This window comes from Saimiri boliviensis, chromosome 2, assembly GCF_048565385.1.
Source record: "Saimiri boliviensis isolate mSaiBol1 chromosome 2, mSaiBol1.pri, whole genome shotgun sequence".
NCBI lineage: Eukaryota > Metazoa > Chordata > Mammalia > Primates > Cebidae > Saimiri > Saimiri boliviensis.
Window position 1 is genome coordinate 54,672,297 of NC_133450.1, and position 13,078 is coordinate 54,685,374.

A 13,078-nucleotide genomic window follows, 5' to 3' on the forward strand; every position below is an offset into this window, starting at 1 on the left:
TGATTTATGAGTTATAACAGTTCAGTTACAGTTTGTTTTATTTTTCCTGTGGCTTGTTTTCTTTATAGCTGATTTTCATTTTCTTTCCAATTTAAGAGTGTATTTAATATTCCATCTTAAGAAAATGTCATAGTCATGAAGTCTGTGTAAGAAAGGTAAGAGGAAAGTTAATCTATAAGGAAAATCAACAGAGAAGAAGGAAGTCTCCTTCTCTGACATCCTTTGTTCATTTAACAAAACATTGAAACATTGTAGTTAAAGAAGAAGGCTAATCTGTAATAAGAGAAACAAAGATTATAGCTTTATATGTTACAGTTGCATGTCATGCGATTTAGGCCTCATGGTCACATTTCTTTTAAGGCTTAAAATAAAGTGCCAGCAGCTTAGATTTTGAATTATTTATTTTCACAGTTTCATAGATGGTAGTCAGAGGTAGTCTCAGGGTAACTATTTTTCAAGCCAAAGAACTCCTTATTGAGAATGAATTAATTTATGTTCATCATTTCATCAGTCTCTTAAAGTATGTCATTATGTCAATATTGAGTAAATGTGTTTGGGAAATAACATAGGATTCCTAAAAGACATATCAACATATAATGTCAGATACCGAGGAATTTTTTGAAGAAAAAAATGATGTCAGGGAAGGAGAGAGTTTGATGGCTATGAGGGGTGCTATTTTATAAAGGCTGTGCTGGCTTTTTTGCTATTCCTTGAATATAGTAAATATATTTCCATTTTACGGCCTTTGCACTTATTATGGTTTCTGGCTGAAATGTTTTCCTTCAGATATTTGCTTCAGTTGTTTTCTCATTTTATTCAGGAGTCTGACCTTCTATCTAAAGAAGCACCTTTCACCATTCAATTATTTCTCCCTGCTCTACACCATCTGACCTTGGGGACCAAAGAGATTCAAATAAATTGTTTTATAAATCCTTTGCTGTCTGAACTCTTAATACTTGCTATCTGAAATTCAGTAATTGAAGAGATTTTTTAAAACATATATTCTTATTTGATCTAGATATCTCAATCAGGGACCAAATAATTTTGTATAGTAAGGCAAGGGTTCCCAACACTTAGACCAGGGACCAGCACCAGTCCATGGTCTGTTTGGAACTGACTGCACAGCAAGAGGTGAGCAATGGGTGAGTGAGGGAAGCTGAGCTCTGCCTCCTGTCAGATCAGCGGTGGCATTAGATTCTCATGTTAGCATGAACTCTATTGTGAACTGTGCATGTGAGGGATCTAGGTTGCACACTCCTTGTAAGAATCTAATGACAAATGTAAAGCACTTGAATCATCCTGAAACCATCTCCTTCCCACATCTGTAGAAAATCTGTCTTCCACAAAATGGTCCCTGGTGCCAAAAAGGTTTTGGACTGCTGTAGTAAGGTATACCTGGAGTTTTCTTCACAGCACTTACTACTTTCTGATTTGTTTGTCTCTCTGTCTTTCCATTGTCTCCTTCACTAAATTGTCAGTTCCATAATGGCTGGGATTTTATTATGTTTATTGCTCTATTCTCATCACCTGGAACAATGCCTGGAATCCAATCAATTCTTAGATAATGTGTGTAGAATAGATGTGTTGACATATGAATGAATCTGTTTGACCCGATATCATCTATACTTTTTATTTTAAAAGTATGAATATAGGCCAGGCACAATGGCTCATGCCTGTAATCCCAGCACTTTGGGATGCCAAAGTGGGAGGATTGCTTGAGCCTAGGAGTTTGAGACCAGCTTAGCAACATGGCAAAACCCTGTCTCCACAAAAAACACAAAAATTGGCCAGGCATGGTGGCACACATCTGTAGTCCCAGCAATTAGGGAGGCTGAGGTAGGAGTATCACTTCAGCCCAGGAGGTTAAGGATGTAGTGAGCTGTGAGCATGCCACTGCATTCCAGCCTGGGCAGCAGAGCGAGACCCTGTCACAAAAATGAATGAATGAATGAATGATTGAATGAATGAATAAATAAATAAGTAAAAGTATGATTATATGGAAAGGACATGTTATATGTTATTAAGTTTTAAGGAGCACAATATGAAATTATATATAGTTTCCACTTAGGTTTAAAAAAAAAATCAAGCCTTTGCATGTGTTCATTTAGTTATTCATTCCTTGAAAACAAAAGTCTTAACCATCTCCTGTTTGTCCATTCTGGGCTAAAGCGATCTAACTCAGTTTACAGTTTTGTAGGAAGACAGATCATGAAACAACAGTAAATGAATGATACCCTTCTCTTCACTCACTGCTCTCTAGCCATATTGATCTTTCAATTTCTCTAAGCAAGCTCTTTCCTGTGCACATTTTACTGTCTTAACAGTGCTTCTTGTATTATAAAGCTGGTGATTATGTATTTATAAATATAGTTATCTGCCCGATATTTCTGTCTCTATATTGTATGTTCTGTGAGGGCAGAAATCATGATACCGTTTAATTGTCAATACCTAGCTCAATGTCCAATACATAGTAGGTATTCAGTAAACATTTCTTGGGCAAATGAATGAATAGGTGATTAGAGAAAGTATGTAGTAGAAACACTTTATTGAATCTAATGGAAGTTAGTAGAAATTTCCCCACAGAAGTGAATTTTAAGCTCAGATCCAAAGAATGAGGAGGAATTAGCAAGTGAAGAAGAACAGACAGAGTGTTCTGGAGCTTAAGCTTAGATATTATCCTAAAGGCAAGAGAAGAGTTTTAAACAAAAAAAGTAGCACTATCAAACTTCCATTTTTCAGTGTTGTTATGAACCGACTAGATGGGCAGTGCTGGAGCCAGAGAGGTTGGTTGGGAGGCTTTAATAATAGATGGTGGTGGTCTCATTTGGGTTCTTGGCAGTGGAGAAAGGGAGAAGTGGATGTGTTTGAGACATTTTTAGAAGGCAGAATAACTGATTGGGGATAGTGAAGGAAAAGGAAGAGTTAGTATGACTCCAAGTTTCTGCTTTACAATTGAGAGGATCCTTGGGCCATTGATGGAGACTAAGGCCTCAGAGGGAAGAAGTATCTGAGGAGTAAAGAACCTGAGGTACCCTGGAGACCTATCTAAATGAGGGCTAAGCATTAAGGACTTGGTTATGTAGGTGAATATTCTGGGTATAGATACTTAAAAAATGCCTTGAAAGAATCAAAATGTTAATAATATTGGGACTCAAGTTATATTCATTTTTTATTATTAAGTTTTAGTTTTCATTATTAGTATATTTTTGTGAAGGAAAATAATAAACTAAAAAATTATATTAGCATGGGAAATGCAACATGAAAAAAAAAAGAAACAAAATTAATACCTTCTTTAGGCAAAATGTGGGCTACACCCAGTAAACATAAATGATTGGTCCTAATGAGAAGCCTATTGTGAAATGAGTTCAACATTAGCTTGTGTGCATGGGGATGAGTCATCTGGAAATTTAAACTTATGGTTCAAAGAGGGCCTGCTAGAGGGAGTGACTGTCATTTATTCGTCTATGTATCCTTAGGAATCAGCACAGTGCCTTTACCTAGCAATGGCTCAAGTGATAGCTATGATTTGAGATTTGTTATTAACACATTAATTTTATTTATATCGCTATTCAACATTGAATTTTTATACAATGTTATACAATAATCTAATCTATGTCATCTTGGGTTTTAGGTAGATTGGGGTCAACTGGACTACTTAGTTGTTGACATGCCACCAGGAACTGGAGATGTGCAGTTATCAGTCTCACAGAACATTCCTATAACAGGTAAATCTTAAAAGTTTAAAATAATTTGTCCTTTTTTGATGTGTCTTCATTGCTATACCAAAAAAACTCCATGCCAGGCAAATATTTTGTCTTAAAAATATTCTTTCACTTACAAATTTTTCATTAGAGATCAGAAGCATAAATTAAATTTTTCAAAATATTGCCAGAATACATATATTTATAAAACCATGACACTTTTGTTACTAGGAAGAATGGAGTCTCTGGTTCTTGTTCTTGGGAGAAGGAATTCGCCCAAGAGGCAACTTTAGCAAAAAGAACAGGGAATTTTTTGAAGAAAGTATATGCCAAGAGAGGAGCAGGCTAGAAAAGCAGCAGTAGTAGCAGCAAGGGTTAAGTAGATAGTATGCTCTAAAAGAGGAGGCAGAGCGAGCTACTTGTAAGAAAATGACACAGCAGCCCTGTGAGTTTAACATTACAGTTTTCCTTCGATTAGACTCTTTCTTTAAGTTCCTGCCTATCTCAAGTCTCTGCCTTTGTCTTTGGCTAGTTTCCTACCTCTGCCTTAAGTCTCTACCTTGTCCCTGCCTAGTTTCTGCCACAGTTTTGTGGGATTCTGTTACAGTTGATGCCCATGTATGTGCCTGGTGTTGGCTATGAAGCCTACTTAATGGCAGTGTTGCTCATTACTGCCACCCCAGAAAGGTCTTACAGCAGTTCAATATGTACTTATTATGCCTGCATATCTCTTAGAAATTTCCCCTTTGCCCTCTTTCCCTCTTTATCAGTATGTAGCTGGTTACATTCTGACAGGTTAACTGCAGAATGAGCAATTATGGGTCTCCTAAGGGGCATTTCAAGGTGTTTCTTTCTGCATAAGCATTTCCCTTCCTCTCTGTTCATATCTAGCATGCAGCTTTTGGGTGGTCTCTGGGATGTGAGATTTTCCAGTCTTACTTTTCTCAGGGCTCTCTCTCCAACTCATTTCCAGCTATCTGCCTGCTCTAACACTTCAAAAACGTGATAGCATAAATCTGTCTTCCAAGAAAGCAGTAGCATTTAAGTATTTTTCTGGTAGAACATGACTAGTTCACTGCTGTGCAACACTTACACCACTGGCACATAACAGACACTTGGCAAATATTTATTGAATGAATACTAAATAGGGATAAATATTAGGAAAATTGGCTTTTCGATAAATACAACTATGAGATAATTTTATAGTCTGCTAATTAATATTAAAGTTGAGAGAAATAACATTAATAGCTTATATCAAATATAATACTTCAGTATGATAGTGCATATCTTTTTTATGATATGGAATTTAAATATTAGTACAGTAGTTACTTTTTATATTGAATCTGTTTCTAAAGATTCCACTAGAGAAATAGTTGCAAATCTGTCATATATAAAGGATTTATGGGAAAATAATGGAATTTTAAAATATTTTTGCATAACCAGTAATATACTGGTTACAAGACAATATTGACATCTGAGGATCAAAAGGTTTAGAATATAAGTTTTTGACAAAATATACATGTTGTTTAAAAATATCAATATAACCTAATTAATAGAGATACTTTTAATGTTTTCATATATTTGTAATCTTAATGGGGTCTGAGACGTTTTTCCTTTTTTATTATACTTTAAGTCCTGGGGTATATGTGCAGATCTTGAAGGATTGTTACATAGGTATACACATGCCATGATGGTTTGCTGCCTCCATCCCCCCCTCACCTACATTAGGTTTTTCTCCTAATGTTATCCCTCCCCAATCTCCCCACTCCCTCCTATCCCTCCCCTATCCCCCCACACCCCAACAGACCCCAGTGTGTGATGTTCCCCTCCCTGTGTGCAAGTGTTTTCATTGTTCAACATCCACTTATGAGTGAGAACATGCAGTGTTTTGTTTTCTGTTTTGTCAGTGTACTGAGAATGATCGTTTCAGATTCATCCATGTCCCTGCAAAGGATGTGAACTCATCCCTTTTTATGGCTGCATAGTATTCCATGGTGTATGTGTGCCACATTTTCTTTATCCAGTCTATCATTGATGGGTGTTTGTGTTGGTTCCAAGTCTTTGCTAAGATAAACAGTGCCACAGTGAACATAGGTGTGCACGTGTCTTTATAATAGAATGATTTATAATCCTTTGGGTATATGCACAGTAATGGAATTGCTGGGTCAAATGGAATTTCTATTTCCAGGTCCTTGAGGAATCACCACACTGTCTTCTATAATGGTTGAACTAATAATTTACACTCCCACCAACAGTGTAAAAATGTTCCTGTTTCTCCACATCCTCTCCAGCATTTGTTGTCTCCAGATTTTTTCATGACTGCCATTCTAACTGGTGTGAGATGGTATCTCAATGTGGTTTTGACTTGCATTTCTCTAATGACCAGTGATGATGAGCTGTTTTTTATATGTTTCTTGGCCTCGTAAATGTCTTCTTTTGAAAAGTGTCTGTTATATCCTTTGCCTGCTTTTTGATAGGTTTGTTTTTGTTTAGTTTTGTTTCAGTTCTTTGTAGATTCTGGATATTAGCCCTTTGTCAGATGGATAGATTGCAAAAACTTCTTCCCATTTTGTTGGTTGCCGGTTCACTCTAATGATAGTGTCTTCTGCTGTGCAGAAGCTCTTAAGTCTAATTAGATCCCATTTGTCTATTTTGTCTTTTGTTGCCATTGCTTTTAGTGTTTTAGTCATGAAGTCCTTGCATATGCCTATGTCCCGAATGGTATTGCCTAGGTTTTTTTCTAGGGTTTTTATGGTGTTAGGTCTTATGTTTACACTTTTAATCCCTCTGGGGTTAGTTTTTGTATAAGGTGTAAAGAAGAGGTCCAGTTTCAGCTTTCTGCACATGGCTAGCCAGTTTCCCCAACACTATTCATTAAACAGGGAATCTTTCCCCCATTGTTTGTTTTTGTCAGGTTTGTCAAAGATCAGATGGTTGTAGTTGTGTGGTGTTACTTCCGAGGGCTCTGTTTTGTTCCATTGGTCTATATGTCTGTTTTGCTACCAGTACCATGCTGTTTTGATTACTGTAGCCTTGTAGTATACTTTGAGGTCAGGTAGCATGATGCCTCCAGCTTTGTTCTTTTTGCTTAGGGTTGTCTTGGCTATGTGGGCTCTCTTTTGGTTTCATATGAAGTCTAAGGTGGTTTTTTTTTCAACTCTGTGAAGAAAGTCAATGGTAGCTTGGTGGGGATAGCATTGAATCTATAAGTCACTTTGGACAGTATGGCCATTTTCACAATATTGATTCTTCCTAACCATGAGCATGGTATGTTTTTCCATCTGTGTGTGTCCTCTCTTATTTCCTTGAGCAGTGGTTTGTAGTTCTCTTTGAAGAGGTCCTTCACATCTCTTGTTAGGTGTATTTCTAGGTATTTTATTCTCTTTGTAGTAATTATGAATGGGAGTTCACTCACGATGTGGCTCTCTGTCTGTTATTGGTGTATAGGAATGCTTGTGATATTTGCACATTAATTTTGTATCCTGAGACTTTGCTGAAGTTGCTTATCATATTAAGGAGATTTTGGGCTGAGATGATGGGGTCTTCTAAATATACAATCATGTAGTCTGTAAATAGAGACAATTTGACTTCCTCTTTTTCTAATTGAATACGCTTTACTTCTTTTTCTTGCCTGATTGCTCTGGCTAGAACTTCCAATATGATGTTGAATAGGAATGGTGAGAGAGGGCACCCTTGTCCAGTGCCAGTTTTCAAAGGAAGTGTTTCCAGGTTTTGCCTATTCAGTATAATATTGGCTGTGGGCTTGTCATAAATAGCTTTTATTATTTTGAGTACGTTCCATTGATGCCTAGTTTATTGAGAGTTTTTAGCATAAAGGTCTTTTAAATTTTGTCAAAGGCCTTGTCTGCATCTATTGAGATAATTATGTGGTTTTTGTCATTGGTTCTTTTTATGTGATAGATTATGTTTATAGATTTGCGTATGTTGAACCAGCCTTGTATCCTCAGAATGAAGCCAACTTGATTGTGATGGATAAGCTTTTTGATGTGCAGTTGCATTCAGTGTGCCAGCATTTTATTGAAGATTTTTACATTGATGTTCATCATGGATATTGTTCTGAAATTTTCTTTTTTAGTTGTGTCTCTATTGGATTTTGGTATCAGGATGATGTTGGTCTCATGAAATGAGTTAGGGAGGATTCCCTCTTTCTGTATTGTTTGGAATAGTTTCAGAAGGAGTGGTGCCAGCTCCTTTTTGTATATCTAGTTGAATTTAGCTGTGAACCTGTCTGGGCCTGGACTTTTTATGGTTGGTAGGCTATTAATTGCTGCCTCAATTTCAGACCTTGTTATTGGTCTGTTCAGGGACTCAACTTCTTCCTGGTTTAGTCTCTGGAGGGTATAAGTGTCCAGGAATTGAACCATTTCTTGTAGATTTACTGGTTTATGTGTATAGAGTTGTTTGTAGTAATCTCTGAGGATAGTTTATATTTCTGTGGAATCAGTGGTGATATCCCCTTTGTCATTTTTTATTGCATCTATTTGGTTCTTCTTCTTCTTTTTTATTAGCCTGGCTAGCGGTCTATTTTGTTGATCTTTTCAAAAAACCAGCTCCTGGATTTGCTGATTTTTTAAAGGGTTTTTTGTGTCTCTCTCTCCTTCAGTTGTGCTCTGATCTTAGTTATTTCTTGTCTTCTGCTAGCTTTTGAATTTGTTTGATTTTGCTTCTGTGGTTTTTTAAATTGTGGTGATAGGGTGTTGTTTTTAGATCTTTTCTCACTTCTCATGTGGGCATTTAGTGCTATGAATTTCCCTCTAAGCACTGCTTTAAATGTGTCCCAGATATTCTGGTATGTTGTATCTTCATTCTCATTGGTTTAGAAGAGCATCTTTATTTCTGCCTTCATTTCATTATTTATCCAGTAGTCATTCTGGAGCAGGTCATTCATCTTCCATGTAGCTGTGCAGTTTTGAATGAGTTTCTTAATCCTGAGTCTAATTTGATTGCACTGTGGTCTGAGAGACTGGTTGTTTTGATTTCATTATTTTGCATTTGCTGAGGAGTGATTTATTTCCAATTATGTGGTCAATTTTACAGTAAGTGTGATGTGGTGCTGAGAAGAATGTATATTCTGTTGATTTGGGGTCAAGAGTTCTGTAGTTGTCTATTAGGTCTGCTTGGTCCAGATCTGTGTTCCTGGATATCCTTGTTAATTTTCTGTCTTGTTGATCTGTCTAATATTGACAGTGGAGTATTAAAGTCTCCCACTATTATTGTGTGGGAGTATAAGTCTCTTTGTAGGTCTTTAAGAACTTGCTTTATGTATCCGGGTGCTCCTGTAGTGGGTGCATGTATATTTAGGACAGTTAGCTCTTCTTGCTGAATTGATGCTTTTATCATTATGTAATGCCCTTCTTTGTCTCTTTTGATCTTTGTTTGTTTAAAGTCTGTTTTATCAGAGACCAGAATTGCAACTCCTGCTTTTTTTGCTCTCTATTTGCTTGGTAAATATGCCTCCATCCCTTTATTTTGAGCCTATGTGTGTTTTTGCACGTGAGATGGTTCTCCTGAATATAGCACACTGATGGGTCTTATCCAATTTGCCAGTCTATGTCTTTTGATTGGGGCATTTAGCCCCTTTACATTTAAGGTTAATATTGTTATGTGTGAATTTGATCCTGCCGTTTTGATACTAGCTGATTGTTTTGCCCATTAGTTGATGCAGTTTCTTCCTTGTGTCGATGGTCTTCACCATTTGGTACATTTTTGCAGTGGCTGATACTGTTTGTTTTATTCCGTGTTTAGTACTTCTTTAAGGACCTCTTATAAGGCAGGCCTGGTGGTGATGAAGTCTCTCAGCAATTGCTTGTCTGTAAAGGATTTTTATTTCTTCTTCACTTATAAAGCTTAGTTTGGCTGGATATGGAATTCTGGGTTGAAAGTTCTTTTCTTTAAGTATGTTGAATATTGGCCCCCGCTCTCTTCTGGCTTGCAGGGTTTCTGCAGAGAGATCCGCTGTGAGTCTGATGGGCTTCCCTTTGTGGGTGACCCAACCTTTCTCTCTGGTTGCCCTTAGCAATTTTTCTTTCATTGCAACCCTGTTGAATCTGATGATTATATGCCTTGGATTGCTCTTCTTGAGGAATATCTTTGTGATGTTCTCTGTATTTCCTGGATTTGAATGTTAGCCTACCTTACTAGGTTGGAGAAGTTCTCCTGGATAACATCCTGAAGAGTGTTTTCCAGCTTGGATTTATCCTCCCCATCACATTCAGGTATACTAATCAAGCGTAGATGAGGTCATTTCACATAATCCTATATTTGTTGGAGGCTTTGTTCATTTCTTTTCACTCTTTTTTCTCTAATCTTGCCTTCTCATTTTAGTTCATTGAGTTGATCTTCAATCTCTGATATCCTTTCTTCCACTTGATTGATTCAGCTATTGAAACTTGTATATGCTTCGAGAAGTTCTTGTGCTATGTTTTTCAGCTCCATCAAGTTGTTTATGTTCTTCTCTAACCTGTTTATTCTCATTAGCATTTCCTCTAACCTTTTTTCATGGTTCTTAGTTTCTTTGCATTGGGCTAGAACATGTTCCTTTAGCTCAATTAAGTTTGTTATTACCCACCTTGTGAAACCTGTTTCTGTCAGTTCATCAAACTCACTCTCCATCACGTTTTGTTCCCTTGCTAGTGAGGAATTATGATCCCTTGGAGAAGGAGAGATGTTCAGGGTTTTGGTGATTTCACCCTCACACAGGTAAACTGGTGTTGCATAAGCAGTTTTTTTTTTCCCCATTTAGTTTTCTTTAAGCCCCTTTGGACACAATTTGTGATTAAATTACCCTATTTTAGTTCATATTTATACTCCAACAGCAGCATAGTATATAGATAGAGGTTAAGATTTTCTTCCCCTTTCTTTCTTATATCCTGCAATTAAAGCAGTATATTTCTTTTTTCTTTTCTTCTGAAGAAGAGTCTGCCATGTGACAGGCAGTTAATATTATATGAGACTAAGACACAGTCTTTTTTTTGTTATGGTGGTAAAAAATGCAGAACAGTTAAGTAGTAATTTTTAAAAGGAAGATCAAGCAAGAAAATATATTTTAAAAGATTGCATTAATGCCAGGTGTGGTAGCTCATACCTATAATCCTAGCATTTTAAGAGGTGGAGGCAGGAGGATTGCATGAGCCCAGGAGTTCAATACCAGCCTGGGCTATGTAACAAGATCCCATCTGTACAAAAGAATACAAAAACAAAAAAGAAAAAAAAAAAAGCTGGTAGGGTAGTGGTAGAGTGCACGTCTGGTCCCAGCCACAGAAGGCTGAGGCAGGAGGATCACTTGAGCCCAGGAAGTCAAGACTGCAATGACCTGTGTTCATGCCATTGCACTCCAACCTGGGTGATAGAGTAAGACCCTATCTCAAAAATAAATTAAAGTTATAAAAAGATTTCATTAAATAAAAGTTACAATTTATTTTATGATTTATTAATAAACTATTATATCAACAAATTTTGATTCATGTGCAAAGTAAATGCCCAACACTGTATAGGAGACAAGTATAAGTAAATCAGTCTATTCCCTAGATAAGAGTTCCGAACCTTTTTTGACCTTCAGACTTTTTTTGAGAATTTGATGCAAACTATGGATTTTCTTCAGGAAAATGTATTTATATATGGTATACAGAAGCACTACTTTTGTATATAATTTTAGGAAGTGTACAGTCCTCAGGTTAAAAGCCACTGGTCTAATAGATAGAGCAAGGTGAGGAGCAGGAGAGATTGGCTGGTAAGAAAAGAACATGTATGACTATACTCCACAGTATGAGAAGAGCTTATTGGGGATCTAAACCCATGATATGGGGTTTCAAAGGAAGAGACTGTGAGATTAAGGGGGACACAAAACACTTCGTTGAGATGGACCTTGGAGAATAAATATGATACATTGTAGAGCATTCAGGATTTCTTTACTTGTTCTTTAATAATTTAATCAATAAAAAGCACTAAATCTGGCTGGACACAGTGGCTCATGCTTGCAATCCCAGCACTTTGGGAGGCTGAGGTGGGTGGATCAGAACTTCAAGAGCAGCCTGGCCAACACAGTAAAACCCCATCTCTGCTAAAAATACAAAAATTAGCTGGACGTGGTGGCAGGTGCCTGTAATCCCAGCTACTGGAGAGGCTGAGGCAGGAGACTTGCTTGAACTCAGGTGGTGGAGGTTGCAGTCTGAGATCCTGAGATCGTGCCACTGCACTCCAGCCTGGATAATAGAGAGAGACTCCAGACTTCATCTCAAAAAAAAAAAAAAAAAAAACACTAATTCTTTATGGACAGTAGATTTCTATATGAAATGATACTGTGGTGATTGCCTGTTAATAATAAACTGCCACTGAATGTCAGTCTTTTATATATTAATTTTCAAATTTAATTCCCATGGGTGTTATATATTTTCTTAAATCTAAGAAGGGTTTAATGACTTTCATAAGATAACACAGTTACAGTAGATCATAGCTAAGTTTCATATTCATTCTGACAGAATTTAAAGCTCATGCTATTGACCTGCATATCAAGCTGGCCTAATGTAAAACCCAACAGTATTTGACTCCTTGATTTTTCTGAGTTTAGTCCCAATCCACTAAAATCCATTTAGGTTGAAATTATTCTAATCTAGGTAATTCCTGATAAAAAATCAATTTATCTGTGAATATACCTAAATTCGTGCACCCCTTTAGGATGAATATCTAACTAGTGGTCTGGATTGGTGCTTACTATATTCAGTAAATTTTTTGAGTCCTAAGAGACTACTTTGGGCCTCTTTAACTCACACATTCCAGGAGAGTTCTGGAGGTAGTCTAAAAGCAGTTTTCTTAATCTTTTAGGAGGATAGCCCATAAGTGATTCTTGAAGAGACCAGTATTATCTTTGTGCTGATCCATATACCAGTATTGAATGTATGGCCAGTTTTCAGGCACCCTGGCTCTCTGTATAGAATTGTAGCAGTCAGTGTTAGTACATTCATGTTGTGGTTATTAAGTCAGCATTAAAATGGATAACAATGAAAGACTAGATTTCCTACATTGAACTTTATTAATTTTATAATTATAAAAAAATAGCATGCAAGGAAATGCAGATGAACAGAAAAAGGGGAAAAGTAGCAAACAATAAAAATGTCCTACCAAAAATGATGTTGAGGGGATTTTGGGGAGCATATGATTGTGTCCGTGTGTGTTAAAGGGTTGGTTCCTGAGGTTTGGGTTTATTCAGGCCAGTGTCATTTCACAGATAGCATATCTAAAGAGGTACTAAAATTGATCCAGCTCCCAAGATTTAGAGGGAATGGCACCAGCCAGAGAATTGCTGGCCTGGCTGAGTCATGACTTTCATAAATTTACATAACCTGTAACAGCCTGCCAGA

The 13,078-nt window shown here is 36.9% G+C and overlaps 1 protein-coding gene across 12 annotated transcripts in view; it reads left to right on the top strand.

Annotated features, from left to right (window-relative positions):
• Positions 1–13,078, top strand: part of NUBPL (NUBP iron-sulfur cluster assembly factor, mitochondrial) — a 275,614-nt gene that overhangs the window by 221,191 nt on the left and 41,345 nt on the right. For all 12 annotated transcript variants that reach the window (XM_074393327.1, XM_074393328.1, XM_010334957.3 and 9 more), the window contains one exon: positions 3,632–3,725. In XM_074393327.1, coding sequence (XP_074249428.1) covers positions 3,632–3,725 — 94 coding nt within the window. The remainder of the gene's footprint in view (positions 1–3,631; positions 3,726–13,078) is intronic.